General features: G+C 32.7%; 1 protein-coding gene across 1 annotated transcript in view; it reads left to right on the plus strand.

The window, feature by feature from the left end:
• Positions 1-24,922, plus strand: part of LOC145248727 (adhesion G protein-coupled receptor L2-like) — a 98,308-nt gene that overhangs the window by 29,016 nt on the left and 44,370 nt on the right. The window contains exons 6-11 of the mRNA XM_080110377.1: positions 3,996-4,098; positions 5,822-5,956; positions 12,455-12,521; positions 15,064-15,169; positions 20,198-20,241; positions 24,002-24,122. Of these exons, the coding sequence (XP_079966503.1) occupies positions 3,996-4,098; positions 5,822-5,956; positions 12,455-12,521; positions 15,064-15,169; positions 20,198-20,241; positions 24,002-24,122 (576 nt within the window). The remainder of the gene's footprint in view (positions 1-3,995; positions 4,099-5,821; positions 5,957-12,454; positions 12,522-15,063; positions 15,170-20,197; positions 20,242-24,001; positions 24,123-24,922) is intronic.

A 24,922-nucleotide genomic window follows, 5' to 3' on the forward strand; every position in this document is an offset into this window, starting at 1 on the left:
AAATGGTAGTGTCGTCAGCATAAATGTCTACAAATGATGTAAGGATGTGATTTGGAAGATCATTAATGTAGATCGGGAAAAGAGTTGGGCCCAGGATGGACCCCTGAGGGACACCGGCATTAATACTGTGAGCTTCTGATTTTTGCCCCTCAACTACTACTCTTATGAACCTATCAGAAAGAAATGATTTAATAATTGAGAAGACATTTCCAGCTATACCATAGCTAGAGATCTTATGAAGTAAACCTTTATGCCATACCCTATCAAAGGCCTTAGATATGTCAAGAGCAATTGCCCTAGAAAGGTTGCCTCCGTCGAGAGATTTGCTAATCCTATGAGATATAACTGTAAGCACATTTGCTGTAGATCTAGCAGAACGGAAACCATATTGAGTGTCACTAAGAAGGTTATTTTTGTTGAGATGGTTGATTACTTCTGTATTTAACACAGATTCCAGCAACTTACTCATGACGCACAGGAGACTTATTGGCCTGTACTGAGAGGGGGATGAGCGATCACCTGAATTCTTAAATACAGGGCATACTGATGAAATTTTCCAGGGAGATGGGAAACTATTCTCCTTAAGACAACGTTTAAATAGTTTTGTAAGTATGGGCGCTAGTTCAGGTTGAAGTTTTTTGAGTACTATAATTGGAATACCGTCCGGGCCAGTTGCTTTACTGGAATCAAGGTTTTTGATTAGCTTGGCAACATCACGTACAGATATACGTATATCACATAGTGTGTTTTCAGATACAGGAGGAAATATTGGGGGTTGGCGGCCTTGATCGCAAAAGGTAGAATTAGCTGCAAAGTTCTTGACAAAGAGTTTGGCTTTGTCTGATGCTGACGAGATTACCTCAGGTCCATTGATGATAGTTGGAATGGAGCGCACACTTCTGTTCAGAATTCTGTTTGCTATTTGCCAAAACTGGTGGGAACCAAGCCGCTGCTCAGCTACTTTGGACTTAACAGATTGACCATACAACCATCTTGCGCTCTTTATTACTTTCTTACAATGGTTTCTGGCAGTCCTAAAAGCGGCTTTAGTTTCCATACATCTATTACGTTGGAAACAGTGGAAAAAGTGATTTCTGTGCGCAATGGCAGCAGCACATTCTGGAGAGAACCATGGCTGGCTGTTAGGTTTTTGCTGAAACTTTTTCGAGGGTATGAAACGGTCAATACCTACAATTAACCATTCCGTCAGGTCTAATACTATAGAGGACACATCCTTTTTAAATATGGAATGCAGAGGTAGATCAGTTATAAATGTACGGAAGCTATCCCAGTCAGCCTTAGTGTATCGATATACTGTACGATGGAGAGGTACGTCTGGGGACTTATTACATTTCATTTTTATCTTAATTGATACAACAGAGTGATCGGAAGATCCAAGAGGCGACAGAACAGAAACTGAACATAGTTCAGGGCAAGTTGTGAGAAAAAGGTCTAGTAGGCTTGCATACTGGCCGTCATTGTCGGGCACACGGGTGGGTTCCTGAACAATCTGAGTGAGGTCATAGGCAATGGAGAAATCATGACAGAACCTCCCCTCATCATCGGTCTTGTTTGAGTGGGTCAACCATTCGACGTTGTGAACATTGAAGTCTCCACATACGTGAATGTTAGCTGAAGGATAAGCAGATAGGACTTGGTCAATTTTCTCAGATATGCTTTTAAAGATAGTAACTCCGCTGTTGTGGGGGCGATAGAGAGTAAATAAAAATGCCGTAGTGTGAGCTAAAGCAACCCGGAAGCACATATAGGGTAAGTTAGGATCTTCCCTGGAGATGTCCCTACCACATGGAAAGCTATCTTTAATATAGGCACATATTCCATGCCCATGGCGATCTTGGGGGTCAGATTTAGAGGTTAAGTTAGAGTATCCTTTAATTGCGAACTCTTCTATGGAAATAGCCTGTCCAATGCCAGTTTCACTTAAAAATAAAAGGTCTGGTTTAGTCTCCTGTAATTGGGTTTCAACCTCTGGAAGGTTAGAACGTAGACCCCTGATGTTGGAGAAGGAGACATGGTAGTAGGGGTCTACGTTGGAAGTTGGAGAACCGGGTTTAATCGTGTATTTTTCTTGAAACTTGTCATGATGACATTTTGAAATTTGTGGACTAGGTCGTCAGATTTACTTAGAGCAGGAAATTTGTGGACTAGGTCGTCAGATTTACTTAGAGCAGGACATATTTTATTTTAACATATTTTATTAACTGTTTGCTCATATTATAAGCTCTATTTCCTATTTGGCTTTATTGAGCTTTTACATCTGGCTGAGATAATTTTATAAATATTAATTCTTTAATATTTATAATATACTTTAGTTTTACCATCTTGGATCATTTTGGTAAATTTAATTGTAATTTTTATTTTATATTTATATATATGTATATATGGTTATATATTTATATATATATATATATATATATATATATATATATATATATATATATATATATATATATATATATATATAAAATGAAAATTACAATTGAATTTACCAAAATGATCCAAGATGGTAAAATTAAAGTAAATTATAAATATTAAAGAATTAATATTTATAAACTTGTCTCAGCCAGATATAAAAGCTCGATAATACCAAATAGGAAATAGAGCTTATAATATGAGCAAACAGTTAATGAAATATGTTAAAAAACACTTTGAAATGAGTTAAAAACATATTTAATCTGAAAAGGAAACACTAGATAAATGGATAGTCCTTAATCCGCGGAGTTTCGAAGAAATACTCTCCTTCTCATCAGAGGGTAGGAATTAGCAAAATTCAGGATCGGATTTTGCATGCAGAAGTATTTGATGAAACAACAGATAAGTCAAAGATCTTACTTGAAAACAAAATAAGTTAAGCAGAGGGAATATGCTAAAGAAAAAGGTGATTACACATTAATGGATAGTCTGGTGGAAGATAAAAAAATCCAGTGACGGTAAATATATATATATATATATATATATATATATATATATATATATATATACATATATATATATATATTATTTATATATATATATATGTATATATATATATTGTTTATATATATATATTTAAACTCCAGCAATATCCGTAATATACATGGAATATTAGTTAAAATTGCGTTGTGATCGAAGAAGGTCGGGGAAACTTTACATCCTGACTAGTGTGCATACTACAGAATATTTTTCGTTTGGTTTCGACTTTTTTATCCACAGCAAACATTGAATGATCTTATAGCGTGCCTTGCTCAGCAATGGGAAAATACGACGTTGTTACGACGGTGTTACGACGTTGTTACGACGTTACTGCAACATTAGGATGAATTATTTCCCTGTGTACTACAGACTTTTGACCATCAACGTTGCCGCATTTGTCCTTTCTTTCTATTTTGGGTGTTGTTAGCATAATCGATACGATCTCAGACTATGTAATCGGCTACATCGAATTAAAATCCTTGCTGATCTGCTGAATTCATTTACGTACTACTAAAGTAAAGAAATATATGAACCCTGAGCAAAGTGTAGCATCAGTTCTGAGAATACCCTTCATTTTTTATGTCCTCAAATCGAGTAAAATGTTTTAAGGCTGAAGCCATTTTTTGTCTTATTCGAGAGTTTGGAGTTTTCAGACTTTACAAACAGACCTTGTATCTAAATCTGCCCCCATGGGAAGGCAAGTAAACAGAATTCCTCTCTACTAGTTCATAAAATACAACGTTACGATGCAACGGGTCATCATGTCGGATCTATATATTTTTCGAGATTTTCAACATCACACATTTTTGTCCACATTTCCTAATTGGTATTTATCAAATACAATTGAACAATTCCCGCCATTTTCTTACGCAAGAAACGATGTGTTACACATTCAGATTAATGTGATGAAAAATAGCAATTTGTCTTCAGTTAATGGTATACAGTATTTATTGCAAATGGTTGGCATGCCGTAAAACAGGCACAATCAAACTAAATGTTATGTTTATTCGTTTTTCATTCAGAATAACATTACTGCAGCAGCAATAATGAAACAAATGGGCGATTTTGGAAAAGTTGCTTCCAAAAAAAACAACGAAACAACAACGATTTCAACAGAGAATCTTGGTAGGTATGAATATTTATTGTTCTGGGTTGACTATTCATACAGATGTGTTGAAGAAACGTTTTAATCCACAATAGAATACAAGACATTGGCATGATGACTATAACGTCTTATCAGACGAATGTCATTTCTTGGGAGGACTTAACACCCATGTACATATATGTGTGTAATTGTTAATTTGGCTTAAGCGACTGCAATCGCATTTCAACGATTACTCTTCCTGAAGGCGTAAGTCAAATTAAATGTTCATATAATATTTATAAAGTTCCATTAAATGTTGAGCAAGTTTGAAAATCATTGGTCCTGATTGAATTTTATAAATTTTAAAAGTGTATTTGAACTTGTTTCATTAATGTCTATGTGGCCGTGTATATTTGATGATTTAAATTCTTCAAGTACAGACTATCATTGTGATCAATAAAGACTATACATATGTATATTAAAAATTTTTACACCTGTTTTAATGGAATTTTGTTTTCAGTTCTATTATGTAATGGTGAATATAGTTTTATAGTTACTTGCGATATTCATTTGTGATCAAATTTGGCATTTAAGCTTTAATCCATTAAGTTAATTAAAATAATTAACATTAATAATTAAAAAACGATTTAAATATTCAGCTCTATCTCATCAAATATTGAGCTACATGAGTTTGCAAGTTGACGATTTATCGCTGTGTTTAAATTAGAAGGTTTTTCCTATTTTATCTAAATTTTAATATATCTGTGGAAATTACTTTATTTCCTTATAATATATACCAATCCTTATTTAAGAAGTTCAATGAAATTATAGAGCAATATAGTGAATGAATGAAAAAGGACTATATTCCAAAGTTCATGATGTTGACTATCTTACAATTTATTCCTTTAATTCAGTTGACAATTTATTCCTTTAATTCAGTTGACATTGACAGTATCTGTTTTGTTGCTCAAAATCAATCACTTAATTATTACATCAATCAGTGAATCTATTTTGCCCTTAACTCATCAGAAGAAATAGTAACAACCAATCCGCCAAAAGGAAATAAAGTGCGTTTCGACATGATTAAAATCCGAAAATTGTAATAGAAGCTGTAAATACCTTATAATATGTTTCCATTATGCCATTTTGGATTCAAAATGATATAATGGAAACATATTATAAGGCGCGCATACACACACACACACACACACACACACACACACATATATATATATATATATATATATATATATATATATATATATATATATATATATATATATATATATACAACCTAATGTCTGTGTGTATGGGTGTGTTCCCTATAACAGAAAAGTTAGAAAATCTGCATAAAATCTAAAATGACATATGTAATTATTATGGTTCATTTCGGTATTAAATATATTAATTACCCAGATAAAATTCCGTTACGACTAAACATCGTGGCAATTATTACTGGCAATCACTGACTCAGAATCAGACGCGTATCTATTGTAACATAATATTGTTAATACACTTTTGTTAATTATATATCTTGAATATTACTGAAGAAGTAAGGTCAGTTGACAAGAAAACATCTTGGAAAACATGGGATAAAGTATAAATTTGAAATAAAAGAGGGATAAATAAATACGTGGCCAGAGGTATGTTAGTTTAGAAGTCAATGTCTAAAATCCATTGAACACTTGCCAGCACATAAAACAGACATTAACCCTTATGTGATGTTGATGATAATGAATGTGATTCTTTTTCTTTTTCTTCCAGTCATTGAATTAGCAAAAGTGAATCCATTCAATAATATCAGTTTTCCAATCGCAGAAGCAAATCAATCGAAATGGGTTCAAGAAAGTGAGTCGAACGTGTTTATTCCTTCCAATGTCTTAACAGATAATTTCGGAGGTAAGCTACGTTTTTTATTTACGTGTCAGTAAGAAGAAAAATAAACGCCGTAATTCGATATGGTTTAATCCATCACACAATAAGCATGTCTTTTAAAATATCTTTAAGAAATTGTTCTTAATTGTAGAAAGGAATTTCTTTCAAAGTGACTAGATGTGTAAGACTGTTAATAAGAATATAGTCAAATTGTCATTCTCAACATCAATAAATCTACCTTCAACCACTATAGCTTTCATTAATACATAAATCAGAAAGTAAGTAGTTGTTTTCTGTCGCTGCCTATAGTTTTTTTTTTTGTTTTTTTGTTTTTTGTCAATTATTTCACCGCATTCGTAAATATATACGTTTAGTAGTAAAATAAAGACAATTTGAAACAATTGATTTACTTAGCTAAACTATACATCTCCGAAGACATTTATGTGTACTGGTTGATAACTATATTTAGTAACTAGCTTTAACTATAGTAAAAATTAAAATATTAAAATAAAATATTGGCGTATAAATGCAACGGCGTTAAAATGACAGGGTTTTTATGCATTAAAGTTTCTTTACTAGAAAATACTGATAAGAACCTTCAAATCAGTTTTTTTACAATGGACTCAACTAATTTATTTTAATCACGCTCATATGACGTCTGAGAAGCTGAAAAGATGAAAGATTTTAGCCTATTCCCAGTCATTTATATATGCGCGAAACGATCGTATAGTGCAGAGATTTTTTCCCCTCATACATAACGTAACACAACGTTATTTTTATCTGTACATAATTTCGCTTCCCATTCGTGTCTTTATTTTTTTTTCACTCAAATCCCTCGATAGAGCTTTGATAAAGCGAGGGCGAAACCGGTCAGCTGACTCCCCCATTTTTTTCCTCCTTTTATTCTCTTCACCTCGTTAATTTTATTTTAAACGTTTACTTTATTTTAACGTTTTAATCATGAATTTTCGTCTTCCTTTCATGATTGCATTATATAAATTTTGTACCCCTCAAAGAATCATAATATATATATATATATATATATATATATATATATATATATATATATATATATATATATATATATATATATATATATATATGCTAGACTTATTTCTTACGTTAACGGAGCACAAATTCACTATTTTCTTTTAACTGGGTTGGTAAAGTTATTTATCTGTATTTTAAACTGATATCTTACTTATACATAAATATATGCACACATACATATACAAATATATATGCATATACACACACACATACATGCACATGCATGCACACATATATGCATTTATACACCTATATACACGCATGTACACACATACACACCTATATACACATAAAATACAAAAGTATATGCACACATACGCTGGAAAATAGTAAATCGAGATGATATAAATAACAATACACAAAATAGCAATAACGACAATAGAGTGTAACTGTAAAAATAAGAATTTAAATTAAAAATAAAATGTTTAACTAAAAGGGTATTCCCAGAAGACAACCCTAACATTTAAATTATTGGGACAAGTACTGAATTCAAAAGAAAATATAAAAACCACAAAATATCATTTAGTAATCGAAATAGCGGTGTGAGCACCTCATTATCTATTTAAAGAAGATGAACTAATATCCGTTTTAAAATGAAGCGTCCTAAAGTTTACTACAGCCTCGACACTGCACAACTCCATTTATATTTTTGCTTTAATGAGAACTTAGCTATAATTGCATTCCAAGACCAACATAAATTGCTCAATCATAGGGATGAAATAGGTATTAGCTGTAGACATTTTAAACACTTCACTCTAGATAAGTTTGTAAATAACCTAGTAAACACTGTAGCATCCCAGAGGTAATTAATGGCATTTCCAGGAAACCTTACAATCCGTGAAAGTAGAATCGTCTTTTTAATTTAATTTAATCGACTTATTTATTTTACCAAATTGTATATTTATAATATATAATTTTACCGTTTTTTATTTTACCCTTTTATTTTATTCGTATTTTAGGCGATTTAAAGTCTGAATATGGTCCATTTCTTCTTCATTATTTTAAAATTTTGCCATTCCAATAAAGTTATTGCTATTTATTGAAACACACACACACTCACACACACACACACATATACATATATATATATATATATATATATATATATATATATATATATATATATATATATATATGATTATTGCTGCATCTTTCCAAATGATTGTCGTCCATGCCATATCAGATGACTCTGCACTCCTGCCGCAGATTTGCATATCTTGAAGCAGATGTGACATACAAATTGAGCAATTTCCATCGAGTTGACTTCCTCTGGAGGTTGAAGAGTATTCCTATGAACAATCACATGTCTTCTCAAACTAGCAGTAGACTTGCAAACTTTGCATGTTAAACAGCTCGTTTGGTTCGGAATAATAGGTGCAAAGTTAACTTGAACAGGAGTTTTGTGCGACTTAAGGTGGTTGACGTAGTCAGCTTTTGAAAAAACACTCGTTCACAAGTGTGGCATTTCCAGCTCTGTGTGTCATGGTTAAGACCATCAATTAAACCTTTACGAAGCTCCCGCTTCAGATTGCTGTGGGCCTGCTTTCTTTTCTCTAGAGCATCACAACTTTCACGTACAAGCTTTCGCCACTTCGGCCTTTGCAGAATAAGTTCTTCCTATGTGTCGATGTCGATTTGTAAGATTTTCAAATTATTCTTTGTAGAGTCCCTGAACCTCTTCCTAGGCTTGTGTTGATGGCGTTTGCTATTTCGCAGCTCCCCATAAAAAATTATTTTGGCAGCCTAGAATCTTTCATTCGAACCAAGTGGCACACCCAACGCATGTGAGATCTGATTACAAGGGTCTCAACACTAGAGTTACATGCGCTCACAAGGACTTCAGTATCGGATACTTGTGCTTGCCACTTGATGTTAAGACACGTCTCAAGCATTTTTGGTGAAATCGTTCAAGCCATTTAATATGCCTTTGATGCAATGATCATGTCTCCAATGAGTACGAGAGTGTGGTTAGCACACAAGTCTTGTAAACGCAGATCTTAGTCCTGTCTGTGATGCCACGATCAGACCACACTCTCTTCTCCAACCTTCCAAAAGCTGTGGATTTCAGTATCGAGACAGCCATCCTTCGACAGAACTACCAAGGTACACAAATGAATCAACTACTCCCAGTCTAACACCGCAGACCATGATGTTCGACTTCACGTATGACTGGCCCGGTGCAGGAGTGAGCATCAGCTTTGTTTTAGACATATATATATAACCATACATACATATATAATGTAAAATGTCCACGTATGCTTCTAGGATAGTGATTTAAAGGTTATATTTTTATTTAATATTTTTGTTACTTTTATATTTCAAGCGGTTAATTCAAACGGCAAAAAAGACGCAATTGATTTCAATATGAATAATGAAATTAGAACAAAATTGTTAAACGGTAAAAATAATGTTATCATAATGATAGTACAGTAAAGTATTAATAACAACGGTGATAGTTTTACATACTTTTTTTATTAAACGCTATTACGTTGCAACATTTTTAAAAAAATAAATAAATAATAAATCTTCTTCCAGAAACGGCTAAAATAATCCACGTGAACTCTTTCGAACATGGTTGCCAGGAATGAATGCTGTCAATACTAGAAAGTTCCAGTTTTTTCAACTGCTTTCTTTTTCATTTTGATGCTTTTTGTGACCAAGAGCAGAGGTCCGCTTGAAATATAAAAAATAACAATAAAAATATAAAATATAAAATTCATTCATTCACATCATTCAATTACATGCTTCAAAAAACTGCTCATAACATTTTATATATATATATATATATATATATATATATATATATAAGATTATCTGTGTGTATACAGGGTGACCCAAATAAAACATGCCCCAACTTTAAGTAGTAAAGTGTACACGGGACCCGTTTATTTTGGGTAACCCTGTATATATAGCCATGTTATACATTATTTACAGGCGCATTTTTCGTTACTATCGAATCGCGTTATTCGTTACGTTTTTCAATCTCTTCATTCATTTTTAAAGCTTTTCGACAGCATGGGCAAAATTCCAATCCGTACGATTTTCTTGTTTCAGATCAAACTAGGCCGAAAAACTGCCGAGATAGCTCGTGATATCAATGATGCATTTGGCCAAGGAACTAAGAACTAAATTTCGCAATGGTGACGAGAGCCTCAAAAGTGAAGACGGTCACGGCCGGCAGACTGCGGTTAATAACGAACATTTGAAAGCCTTAATTGAAGCAGATCCGCGCAAAACCACACGAGAAGTTGCTGTTGAACTCGGTTGTTCGCTATTTAAACAAATAGAGAAGTCATAAAAGTTTTATAAATGGATGCCGCATGAATAGAATGATAATAAAAAAAATCGTCATTTTGACGTGTCTTCTATGCTTCTTCTGCGCAATTCGAGCGGATTGTTGCGTGTAATGAGATGTGGATCCTCTACAACAAGCGGCGTTCGGCTCAGTGGTTGGATGCCGGAGATCATCCACAAAAAAAAAAATATATATATATATATATATATATATATATATATATATAGTCATCCAAATCCACATGTTTGCTGTGTCACAGCTCTTCAGTGTGACTAGACTAGTACCCATCCTGAGCTAGGGATTGAATCTACAACAGTCTAGATGATAGTCTGCAGTTAAATCTTCCGCCCCACAGGATCGGAGCCTGCAAACGATATCATCAAAATGTCTATTTATGTAAACATGTTGACTGCTACTTTTAAAGTTTTTTTATTTGTTTGTTTATTTACAAACAAAGAGCTTCGCACACACACACACACACACACATATATATATATATATATATATATATATATATATATATATATATATATATATATATATATATGGGTTTTGGACTATAGCTTCACGGTGTAATAGTCGCTAATATGGGATGTATATACTTCAAATGAAGGGTTTTCTATTAATTGATTGAGAAACTAATGATTTAAATTTAGAATATAGACAGTGGAATAAAAAGAAGTGTAATGAGTTTTGATTAGTTCATTTCAGAGAAGCTCAGAGTACATAAATCGATATAGTTAATTGGGTAAAATCGAAATAACCTTTCTCTGATAGAGGTCAATAAATACTTTTTTAAATTCTTGCAATTACAGATAACTCTCGGCAATCACCGAAAGCCGGCAAATAAATGAGGAGCGGATGTCAACAAACAGTATTTAGTTGTGGTTAAGTAACGTGTAAACAAGTTTACAATTTTGTAACTTTGCTAGTCTTCTACACTGCTACAAGAGCTATGCACACATTTTGTCACGAAAAAGAAATCCCTCATTTTGCAGTTTTTTGTGCGTGTTTTTAGCAATGGGGAAAAACATTGTACTGATATTTTTATATATATAGTTTTCTCCATATATGTATTTTATTATATAAACAATACAAAAAAAAACTGCTATATGGGCTTTTGTAAGTTGAATAGCAAACATGGCCAACCGATACTGACACTACATGGCAATTTAAAATTGCGAAATGTGAATGTAGGAACGAAATGCGTTTTAATAGTTTTTGACGCAAAAATGTAATAAAAATAAATCAATAAATATAACCGATTTTTTTGCGTCTTCTTTTTTTCAAATAGTTTTTTACCAAAATCTACTAAAAGTGATTCGTTCATTTCATATTTTTCTGGAGTTTACATGCATGATGTAGTTGACCCAATGAGTCCACTGTAAATACCCAGTTATTTGCAAATACATGGCTGAGGATCAAACGAAAATTGCGTCGCCATTTTGATACGTCTAAATGTCTTTTTCTCTCATATCTGCAGGAATTTATGTAGAGAGAGAGAGAGAGAGAGAGAGAGTTGTGCCTAATAAATTTGTCGAAATTTTATGTTGCATACCATTCAGTAATTCTAATTTGTAAACAAAATATTTATTTTGAAATGATTACATTTCCGTTCTTGTCTTATTTCTGAAGCTGCAACTACTTTTGTAAATGTTATTTTTAAAAATAACTAAAAATTAAAAAAATAATTAAAATAATATTTCTCCAAAATTTTGATTTAAATTATACAAATGAACTAATCTCGTAATGGACTCATTTAATAAAAACATGAAGTTAAAGCTTTCTTTTTGTTTGTTATTTTGTTTTCTTATATTCAAATACTCGTTAAACACAAAAGATTTCGGTAAAAAATTGTCTGAAAACAGAAGACGCCAAAAAGAGTTTTTTGCATCAACAACTATTAAAACACATTTCGTTCCTATATCCGTATTCCGCAATTTTGAATAATCATGTAACAGCAACATCGATTGGCCATGTTGGCTTATCAGCCTACGAAAACCGATATTGCTCAAAAAACATATATGCAAAGTTGCTAAGAAACTGCTAACTTGAACTTTTTTCCACTTTCGTCGGTATTGAAAAGAATATTCATTGCTGCTTTTAATATTGGTGTGTAACTACTCTCTTAATAAATAAGAATAAAATTAATTATATACATTTATTTTATTTTGCAGTTAATGAAATCGTCATGATGAACGCAGTTTTATTTCGTAATATGGAAGAGTTGTTGCCAAAAAATGAGTATGGAATCAGCTTTTTTAGCATTACTATTTTTCTAAAGAGTCTTATTTTTTATATTAGAAAAAAAGTTTATTTCAGAAAATGATTTTTGGTAAAACTGTTGCTTATTAAATTAATTTTGATTCATACATTTTTATTAAACCATGTTTTATCTTAAAACAATATATGTTAAAACTATTGTTTGAATATTATTGGTTAAAGCAAAATTTACATGCTGTAACTGACTCAGGAGAAGCAGCGTTTTTGTTTTGTTCGTTTTTGTTTTTTGTTTTTGTTCTTGTTTGTTTGGGGGGGGCTATGGCTTATGTTAATTTTAATTTTTTGGAAAATGGGCGCTAGAATCAAGTTGCTCCCCTTAGAAACACACATCTTTTAACAATTAAAATAATTTCCAATTACAGAATTTGCTATTTCACAAATACAAATAGTCATTTTTTATATATGAAATATTTTTCAAAAATTGGAAAATCTTAATTAAAAAGCTAAGATTAAATTTTTATATCGCGGATTATTGGAATTTTTTTCGATTTAAATCTTTTTAAAATTAATTATTTTTTAGAATTTTATTTTTATTGCTTGTTGTTTTACTAATAATATATATTATTGGAAAAAACGTTGATTTTTTAAAACATAATAATATTGATTGTATATCCATTTTTTATTTACAAGTGAAATAATTATATCTCTTGTTTCTTCTCTTGTCCCTTGTATATAATAAAAGAGGCGCAATTTTCCCTCTCTGGAGGAAAATACCGCAGGTTGACAACAACAGATGGCACATAAAAATTATAATGTTTACGTCATTAGCCATTACGTTATTTTCCTATAGAACGCAATTTCATACAGATTATTCGTAATTTTAAAACATTATATTTACTCTGAGGAGTGCCACATTCATCATCGTCGTAACCTATAAAGGAAGTAGCTAGATTTTCATCCCCACTTCGCCAAGTTCTCTTACGACTCCCTTCTACAGCGTGTGCATGTATACGTTATCCTATTTTCCTATGTCTGAGTCGTCAATAACTGACTACGGAATTCCTACACAATCGCATATTCTTACCACTTACATTCTAGATAAATGATTTCTCCCGTCCAGAAATCTGGTCAAACTGATTGGCTGAGAAGTATACATTTTAAAATTCTCCTATTGGGTTATTCTCCCATTAAACGAATAGTTCGCCACTATAAGAAATGCCGCCATTTCCGGACGTAAACATTACTCTTAAGTTTTTTTTTTGGGGGGGGCTTTTTTGTAATTCATGAAATTATTTCTATTTAAACCTCTTACAAAATTTTACTTTGCTAATGAATGATATTTTTTATGTAAATCTTAATTAATATTAATCATTTGTTTATTTGTGACAACGTTCGTTTGTTTATTTGTGAAAAAATTATACTTAAAAAATAAAATAGATATCTTCCTTCCTTAATCGTAACTAACATTTACCATTACTTATGACAACAAAATCCGGTAAAGAGTTACAGAACCCAAAAGGCGTCCGCACAAAATGAAAGAACGGTTCCTGACGAAACGAAAATGAACAGCCTTTGATTTATTTGTGATTGGGAAACAACATTTTTGTTGTACTTTAAAAATAATATTTTTTTATTACAAAATAGGTTCGCCAAATCCAATTCGAGTCTTTCTTTTTCTACATCTTCTTTTCCTTCTGCTATCATACGTTAGCACCTAGCTAATGTAGACTATGTTCTTTTTTCTATTTTCACCTTTTTTATTTTTGTAGTTTTTATGTTTTAGCCGGGGTGCTCGAACCAGTAAGCACTGCTATTTACATTTTTATAGGTTTTTCTTTCTCGAAACCTCGCACTGATATTAACTATTATTAAATATTTTTTTATTTTTACACACAAATACGTCATAATGCCAAATACCATTGAAGTTTAAAACTATTTGTGCGTACTTTAATCTATTATAACTATTATTGAAAGTTTTGTTATTAATTTTGACCCAAATAGGTCACAAATCCAAATATATTGGGGGTTTTTTTGTTATTACATACCTTACATTTCGGGCTAATTTCTTGCCAACCACACCACACCCACACTCACAAAATGGGATGCCTATTGCGAAAGCCGTTCTTAACATGAGGATGTTAGTGGTTTGACTACAACAACACCAACCGTACTTTAATTTTTTACGCGTGGAAGGGAATGCTACCACCGAGCAACGTCGGTTAACGGGTCCTGTTAGTATGTATATAAAAAATAACCATTTTTTAATTATTTAACCTCTTCATCTTTAAAAGTGTTTCAGTTTTTATGGGCTAAATTTATTTTGTTTAGTTTTCGTATCATGAAGGGGAATTAAAACACATAAAATGAATATTTCCTCTCATATATTAAACGAAAATGCTTGTAAAATATAAGTTAATTTAAAATTGAATATGTATCGAAAATTTCATGTAAACCTGATCATTAGTTGATTGATTAACAAATTTAGTATTGAGCACTATCAGTTCAAATATATATTTACTTGAAAATTATGTGTTTTTCTAATGTTATTTTCTCTTATTTCTAGAAACACGAGCAGCAGCATCAATTCGTTTGTTTTATCAATTTCTCTTCAAAAACCTTTGGAAAATATAACGCACAAAATATTACTAAATTTTTCACATTTGTCCTCGGTAAGATATGTTTTATTCAATTATACAAAATAGTTTTGAAAAATATATACAAAGTTGAGACTTGTCCCCCACTAAAAGTAAGATTAGAAGATCATCGAAAAGTTGTAATACCTGAAGATATTGCAAAGAGAGAAAAGGAATATCGTCTACTCTTTGGACGAAGTAAAAATTTTGAAATACGGCGAAGTGTAAGATAACTCAAAGAAGCAGCACGTATGCTGGACGATTATGACCTCTTTAATAGACCTAGTAGAGAATTTTATACAATTTTGAGACCAATTTAAACAATAGATTAGACTGCCATTTACAAAAACTCTGTACGGATTATGGAGTTCGACAGAAAGATTCCCGAATTCAACAAGATACACTTAAAGATGATCAGAGGTTACATTGGCCACAACGTTGTGTGATTCACATCTAAGACGAGAACAATAGTCCGAATTATCCAAATAATATAAAATTATATAATCATTATTCGTGTCTGTGTTTTTCTCTTTTTTTTTCTTTGTTTTGCTAATTATCGAACATCCTACCAGATTTCAGAAATTCTTTTAGAAACCCTCAACCGAAATATCATTTTAGCATTTCAAGTGTCCCTTTAAGTTCATTCTTTGAATCTTTCTTTTACTTGATTCACCCGCTATATTCGCCAGATTTTGAATATTTTTAGACCCCTAACTAATTCTATGATTACTGAGATGATTTTCATGCCAGCATCATTATGTGCATATGTATTTCTCGTCTCGACGTGAATTACAAATTATTGCTTTTTAAGATTTAAAAAATTATTTATAATGAATCCATTATTTATTGAAATTAAGAATTTCAAATATGGAAATCATTTTTTTAAAAAGCTAACAGGGATACCCGGTGTTGCCCAGATCCACATATAATAAATAGAAGAAATGAAGTTCCGGTTGGATACATCTGCTATATTAAGGTTATAGAACACTTTCATTACTAAATTTCAATTTCCTCATCGATAAAACATTTTTGAAAATTCTACTCCCACCCCTAGCCGAGTATATGAAGCGGGAATTTGTTAATTGTACTTTAATGTAATAATTTCAGTGGCAGTTACGAGTACCTCAGCACGACTCGTAAATTTCAAAATTTTTATGTTTGCTTCAAAGATAGAAAAGAAAATCTTAAAAATAAAACAAACTTAAATTAATTAAATTTTAAAAATAGCAAAATATAAATAAAATTCAAATATAAATGAAAACTTTTAAAGAAAACAAAAAGCTATTTTAGCGCTTCACTAATCGCGTAAGATTTTTTGGTTTTGAATTTGTATTTTTTAAACCAAAATGAACGTTTTTACGTTTTGAAAATGATTGCTGATTACTTATCTATATATCTATAAAAGTGAAAGTGTCTGTCTGTCTGTGTGTGTGTGTGTGTGTGTGTGTGTGTGTGTGTGTGTGTGTGTGTGTGTGTGTGTGTGTGTGTGTGTGTGTACATTTCCATACGCAATAACTCTGTCAATTTTAAGTCTACATATGCGGAGTTTGATATACAGGGTACTGAGATTTGGGAAAATCTATGTGATCGGTTTTTGGCCAGAAATTTGGCGATTCAGGGGTCAAAGTTCAACGATTTGACCTTTGAGAACTCTACCAAACTCCTCCGACAATTTTGGGTCTAAACACTTGAAATTTTAGATATTGGTTCCTTGGACATGGATCTAACGTAATGATGTAATTTGAGCCCAAAACAATAAATTTTAAGTGGTCATAATAGGGGTCAAAGTTAAACAAATTGACTGTTTTTTTGTTTATTTTTTTTGCTCAGCATACACCTCACACCCGGGTAACGCCGGGCACCAATGCTAGTATATATATATAAAAGTGAAAGTGTCTGTAAGTCTGTATGTGTGTGTCTGTGTGTGTACATTTTCCAACGCAATAACTCTGATAATTTTAAGTCTACAGATTTGAAATTTGATACACAGGTTACTGAGATTTGGAAAACCTTTGTTATCTATTTTCAACCAGAAATGTGGCTGTTAAGAAGTCGAAGTTCAACGATTTGACTTTTAAGAACTCTACCAAACTCCTCAGCCAGTTTTGGGTTTAAACACTTTAAATTTTAGATATAGGTTCCTTGAACATGGATCTAACTTAATAATTTTATTTGGGGCCAAAGCAATAAATGTTAAGGCGTTATAATAGGGGTCAAAGTTAAAAAAATTGACCGCTTTTTTTTTATTTTGTTCACCATACACCTCCAAACACCCGGGCAACGCCGTGCTGAAATGCAAGTATATATATATATATATATATATATATATATATATATATATATATATATATATATAAAGTGAAAGTGTCTGTCAGTCTGTCTGTCTGTCTGTCTGTGTGTATGTCTGTGTACATTTTCCGACACAACAACTCTGCCAATTTTCAGTCTATAGACTCGAAATTTGATATACAGGGTATGGAGATTTTGGAAAGTCTTTGTAATTCGTTTTCGACCAGAAAATTTGGCTTTTAAGGGGTAAAAGTTCAACAATTTGACCTTTGAGAACTTTACCAAACTCCTCCGACAATTTGGAGTCTAAACACTTGAAATGTTAGATATAGGTTTCTTGAAAATGGATCTAACTTAATAACTTGATTTGAGCCCAAAACAATAAATGTTAAGGGGTCATAAAAGGGTCAAAGTTAAAAAAAAAAAAAAATGACCTCTGCCGTCTCTACCAAGTTACTCTGACAATTTCTGATCAAAAGATTTGAAATTTTACATAAATGGTATTCAGAGAAAAGGGCAAGCTTTTTAATCGGTTTGGGTCGAAAAATTGAGCTATCAATATATAAATGTATGTATGTATATTTGCATGTCTGCCCAAAACTTTCGACAAGGCGACGGATTTTCACAAGATCAGTATAGTTTTGAAGCTCGAATCTTCAGACGACAAATAAGGAAAAATTGGCTAAAAACATTCATTTCTTCACCCTCAACTGGGCACTTTTCTACAGGGAGGGGTCGATTATTTCGCCGATATTTTCGAAAGTCATTCCCTCTTTTCGGTTGTCTAGCCTTAATTTAAACTACGTCACTTCCGGTTTGACGGTGGTCGTAACAGCAAAGACGGCAGGTTTTACCGTTCTTTTCCTCTTTCACGGTAAGAGTTCGAGCCTGCCTTCCTACTACCACTTTTTTTTTGCTCAACATACATCTCCAAACACCCGGGCAACGCCAGGCACCCACGTTAGTACGGGTTCGAGTCATATATATATATATATATATATATATATATATATATATATATATATATATATATATATATGTATATATATATGACTACTTAACTTAATCACATAAATTAATATGCGAAATTATTATTCTATGCATAAAATTTAAGTATTTACTTCAACAGTGCTTAATACATAGGTAGAGCTAGCTAATAAGTTATAAAAATATATATGATAATTAAGCTACATAGAATATTCCGCATTTTATTTATGCTAGGATTCCTTATCCCTGACGAATCCTAGCGTGGATGAAATGCGGAATATTCTGTGTAGCTTAATTGCCATATATACTTTTGTGACTTACTATATATATATATATATATATATATATATATATATATATATATATAGGGTGACTAAAAAAACAGGACATTCAATTGTTTTTTCTGAGCATTTTGCAGTCAACGGAGAAAAAAATGCCAAAGACCCTAGTGTTTTGATGTGATGTTTTGAATATAATAAACTAGTTATGACCAAAGTTTCATTTAATTCGGACAAAACACTAAGAAACGGGGCCTAATTAGAGTGGGGCTAGTTGGTTTTGGGTCACCCTGTATATCTATCTATCTATCTATCTATACTCCTGTAAATTCATTTTTTTTCCTATTTATTTAAAAAGAAAATACAGTATATTGGTTGTGGAAATGCATTCACTAGCAAAAGATCTAGCTAATTTGCATATTCCCTTTAAACATGCATTTTAATTAATTCCCTAGTAGTTTTTTCGGTTTTCTTATGGGATGATCATCTGGAGTAAACTATTACGTGTAATTATATTCATGCAGATATTCTACATAATTTATACTTGCATAATATTTGCGTAAAATCTTTACATTAAACAAAAAATGGTTTCCATATATATTTATGCATACGTATATATCTATAAAAGTGAAAGTGTCTGTGTGTGTGTGTGTCTGGGTACATTTCCCTACGCAATAACTCTGTCAATTTTTAGTCTACAGACTCGAAATTTGATATACAGGGTACTGAGATTTGGGAAAATCGATGTGATCGAATTTCGGCCAGTAATTTGGCGATTATGGGGTCAAAGTTCAACGATTTGACCTTTGAGAACTCTACCAAACTCCTCCGACAATTTTGGGTCTACACACTTGAAATTTTATATATAGGTTCGTTGGACATGAATCTAATTTAATAACTTAAGTTAAGCCCAAAACAATAAATTTTAACTGGTCATAATAGGGGTCAAATAAAAAAAATTGACCGTTTTTTTCTTTTCCTTTTTTTTTTTTTTTTTTGCTTAGCATACACCTCCAAACACCCAGGCAACGCCGTGCTGAAATGCTAATATATATCTATAAAATTGAACGTGTCTGTCTGCCTGTCTGTCTGTGTGTCTGTGTACATTTTCATTCGCAAGAACTCTGTTAATTTTCAGTCTATAGACTCGAAGTTTGATATACAGGGTACTGAGATTTGATTATTATTATTATTATTATTATTATTATTATTATTATTATTATTATTATGTCTGTTTGTAAAAAATTCAATTCCTTAATTTGTCGGGTGGGTTTTTTTTAAGGAAGGAAAAGAAAAATTTGGAAGTTTAATAAGATATCCTTTTGATTTAATTTGAATGTAAAAAACTTTCATCATGAATTTCGTAATTATTTGGAAATAATGTTTTATGAAAATAAACGGAAAAATTGTATGAAGATGTTTTTCTTTAAGTAAACGGAAATTTTATTGAAATGTAAATATGAACAATAGTCGAAAAATAAAGATAACTTTATTTATATTATGTTCACAGGGATACAGTGAATCTTCCTGTAACTTCTGGGATTTCAATCTCAAGTAAGTATTTTTTCTAATTTCGAAATTAATAATTACACACGCACATACACACACGCGCACACACACACACACATATATATATATATATATATATATATATATATATATATATATATATATATGTATATATATAATTTATGTATATATCTATACATATATAATGTATGTATATATGTATGTGTATATATATAATGTATGTATATATGTATATATATAATGTATGTATATATGTATATATATAATGTATGTATATATGTATATATATAATGTATGTATATATGCATATATATAATGTATGTATATATGTATATATATAATGTATGTATATATGTATATATATGTATATATATATATATATATATATATATATATTATTGCAGTTTCCTTGAGGCATTATTTGTTGGTAGGAAGAAATAAGCCATAAAAATTATTTTGCATTTCTTACTTATGATTTTTATCTTCGATTAACAATGTTTTGTGATGTTACGAAAATATATTCTGTTTGTAAAAGCTATCTAAATTTCTGAATAGCGTGTATATTGAATTTCGGTTAGAAATATATTTAATTTGAACTTTTAAATGATGACAATTCAAAAGAGCAACATGTTCTGATATCGACATCTCTAAACTATCGGTAGCACACCCTATATAATAAACTTCATGTACATAGGTGAGTAAGATATATATATATATATATATATATATATATATATATATATATATATATATGATGACCGCTCAAGCAAAACTTACGTTTAAACCAGGACCAAACTCAAAGAAAACCAACCTGCCTCCTCCCTTGAGGCTTGCATTTACTAATATCCGCGGGCTTAGAACTAACTTAGATGATGTTGAGTCATTTCTCCTTGTAAACACCCCGGATATCTTAGCATTAAGTGAAACTAACCTTCACTCCTCAATTCCTTCTAACCACTTTAACATGCCTGGTTATCTCCCACTCTACCGTAAGGACTCGGACAGACATATGCATGGGCTTGGAGTCTATATTCGTAACACCCTCCCCCTCACTAGAGAAATAAAACTAGAATCAGACGACCAGGCCTTTATGTGCTTCAGACTAAATATGCAACACAATATTAGCTACTGGTATTTTCTCTACCGCTCTCCCTCAAACCAAGACTGTACCTAATAAACAAAGTCTCAGACAGCATAGATATAGCACTCTCCCTCAATACTAGCGCACAAATACACGTATTTGGTGACTTCAATGTTCACCACAGTAACTGGCTAGGATTCTCTAATTACACAGACGTAGCTGGTAGCACAACACATAGCTTCTCTATATCCCATTCCCTATCTAAGTTGGTTACATTTTCGACACGTTTCCCAGGCCAGTAAGATCAACATGCCTCACTTCTAGATCTCTTTCTGACAACGGTTCCCGATGACTGTACAACAAATGCCCACAGTCCACTCGGGAATGCTGATCACGCTGTGATAATGGTAGAAATCAGCCTAAATTCTCGCCCTAAAACTGAAGACCCACTACTCAAAATAACGAGGTATTACAAAAAAGGCTGATTGGGAAGCCATCAGGGAACTCGTCAGGGATGCCCCATGGCAAAATATCTTTACTATTCCAGCGGAACAGTGTGCAAAGGAGACCACTGAGTGGTTCAAAACTGCAATTGAAGCACATGTTCCCGCACGGAAATTCTATAGCAAGCCCCACTCTCCCCAATGGTTTACTTCTGCTTGTGCAGCTGCCATTTGTCAAAGGCAGCATGCGTTCCGCAGATTCAACCGACATAAATCCAGCTCAAATAAACAAAAGTATATAGAAGCTAGAAATAATTGTAAGAGAGTGATAGAGACAGCTAAGACAGATTACTCTGAAACCACCAGAAAACGCATCGAAGCACAGAAATTAGGAACCCGGGATTTTTGGAAAATCTACAACAGCGTAGTAAATAATGGACAGTCAACTATTCCCCCACTATCAAACAATCATGAGGTTGCTTGCACGGCAACTGACAAGGCTAATCTGCTTGCCAGTCAGTTTGCCTCAAACTCCACACTGAACTCGGTACACCACTCCCTCCCTGATTTGCCACACTAGACGATTTGAAAATCACCCCTTCTCAGGTACATGCTATTATAAAAAACCTAGACACCTCAAAAGCATGTGGACCAGATCTCATCCCGGCTGTGCTATTAAAAAAATGCTCTGCCGAGGTTGCTCCAGTTCTCTCCAAACTTTACAATAAATGCCTTAACGAATCTTGCTTTCCTGACTGCTGGAAAACCGCCTCTGTGGTACCAGTCTTCAAGAATTCTGGTGAAAGAACTGACCCACTAAATTATCGCCCCAATAGCCTCCTCCCGCTTTTCGCCAAAATATTTGAGTCCTTAGTTAATCAAGCCCTAGTCCAGCACCTAACAGCTGATAAACTCCTGACTGACAAACAATATGGATTCAGGCAAGCCCGTTCAATAGCAGATATCTTAACTGTAATCTCTGAACGTATATACCGTTCATTGGACAAAACAGGGGAGGGTAGTATCTAAGGCTTTTGACAGGGTATGGCACGATGGTTTTCTAAGGAAAATTAGATCATATGGAATCACTGGAAGAATTCATAATGTAATTAAATCCTTCTTAAGTGATAGAAAAATCAAAGTTGTCCTCGACGGTCGTACATCTAAACAATATGAGACATAAATGCGGGAGTACCTCAGGGGTCTATCCTTGGACCTCTATTATTCCTGATATTCATAAATGGCCTCCTGGTAAAATTGTTTCGGAGATGGGTATATTTGTCGATGACACCACTCTCTATAGCAGATATGAGGGGAAAATAAATGAACACATATCCAAGGAAATGGCAGAAACACTAGAAGATGACCTCCAATCTGTAGTGGAATGGGGACAAAAATGGATCATCACATTCAATGCTGCTAAGACTAAGCTTGTTTCCTTCAATAACTACAAGAAACCTTCTCTACCACCAATAGCAATGGCCAAGAACATATTGACTGAAAGTACTTCTTTTAAACTCCTCGGCCTAACGTTTACAGGGAATATGAACTGGAATAGATATATTGAGAGCATTTCCAAGGCTGCTGCAAGGAAGGTTGGCTCACTCTACCGTGCTAGAAAACTACTTACGCCTGACAGTATCCTATAACTCTATAAGGCCACCATTCGCCCATGTATGGAGTACTGTTGTCACATCTGGGCTGGTGCATCTGCTGCTTGTCTCTCGCTCCTGGACAGGGTTCAAAAGAGAGTCGTCAACCTGATAGGTCCTGAACTGTCATCTAGGCTTCAGCCTCTGTCCCATCGACGAGATGTTGAATCCCTCTGCCTGTTCTACAAATACTTTAATGGTGAATGCTCTGACGAACTGCAAACACTTGTACCTCCCCGACGTAACTACCCCGACAAACCCGACAAGCTACTAAGTCTCGTCCCTTTACAGTAGAGATTCCTAGGTGTAAGAAACCTTTTACTCCAATAGTTTCTTCCCCAGAACTGTGGGTCTTTTGAACTCCCTTCCGGGATTCTGCTTTCCCAACTGCACTGATATGCAGAAGTTCAAGTGTAATGTCAACAAACATCTTTCTACTCATCTCCCTTCATAATGACCTCGCTAATTAAGTCCCTGATAGTAGCCCCCTGCTTCAAAGTGGCACTGTGCCTTGTTTGGGGTGAAAATTGAATTTAAAAAAACAATTTTTTTAAATATATATATATAATCGTATTCATCTTATGTTCTTCCTTTTACTATTTTACAAGCAGTTCTACTGATGATGGCTATTGGTCAACAAGAGGATGTGAAGTGGTTGAATCCAATTCTAAATACACTGTGTGTGGTTGTGACCATTTGACTAACTTCGCCATATTAATGAATCCTGTAGTAAGTATTAATAAATAATACATTTTTACTTTGTTCTCAAGTCTGGTGTGATGTGAACATGTCATTTTCTAATCTGAAACGATAACTTCGGGTAGCAGACAAATATTTTCTTTAAATTTTTTATATAATATGATGAAGGACTGATTAGTAACAAAATGGGGGAACAAATATAAACCAGGTGTGAGGTGTAACAATTTATTACTGAAGCTGTATATATATATATGTATATATATGTATATATATGTATATATATGAATGTATATATATGTATACATATATATATATATATATGTATATATATATATATATACATATATATGCGTGTGTTGATTACAATAGGTAGATTTTATGGGACCTTTGCGTGAAATATATATATATATCTGTAATATAAAGTTCTCTGTGTGTGTGTGTGTGTGTGTGTGTGTGTGTGTGTGTGTGTGTGTGTGTGTGTGTGTGTGTGTGTGTGGTCACGAATAGGCTCCTATATGGTTGACTATTTTAAAAAACTGATTACATATAATGATAGAAGAAGTATCGAAACACAGGAATGAGTATGTTTGATCTGGCAGAACGGTGGTTCATTAAAATTGTGGGGTCTGCGTTCGCGCCTGGTCCACAAAGTATGGAAATAAAAAATTTAAAAATAAGAAAAAACGTTTACAAGTGTTTTTGATATAGATGTACATAAGAATACTTTGATATGTATGTTTTAACTTAAATAGGGATAGTATAATAAAATTGCTGTGTCTGCGTTCGCGCCTGGACTCCATAGAATAGAAATAGGCACAAACTTTAATAAA

Source organism: Euprymna scolopes, chromosome 27 (assembly GCF_053919585.1).
Source record: "Euprymna scolopes isolate OS-2025 chromosome 27, ASM5391958v1, whole genome shotgun sequence".
NCBI classification, from domain to species: Eukaryota; Metazoa; Mollusca; class Cephalopoda; order Sepiida; family Sepiolidae; genus Euprymna; species Euprymna scolopes.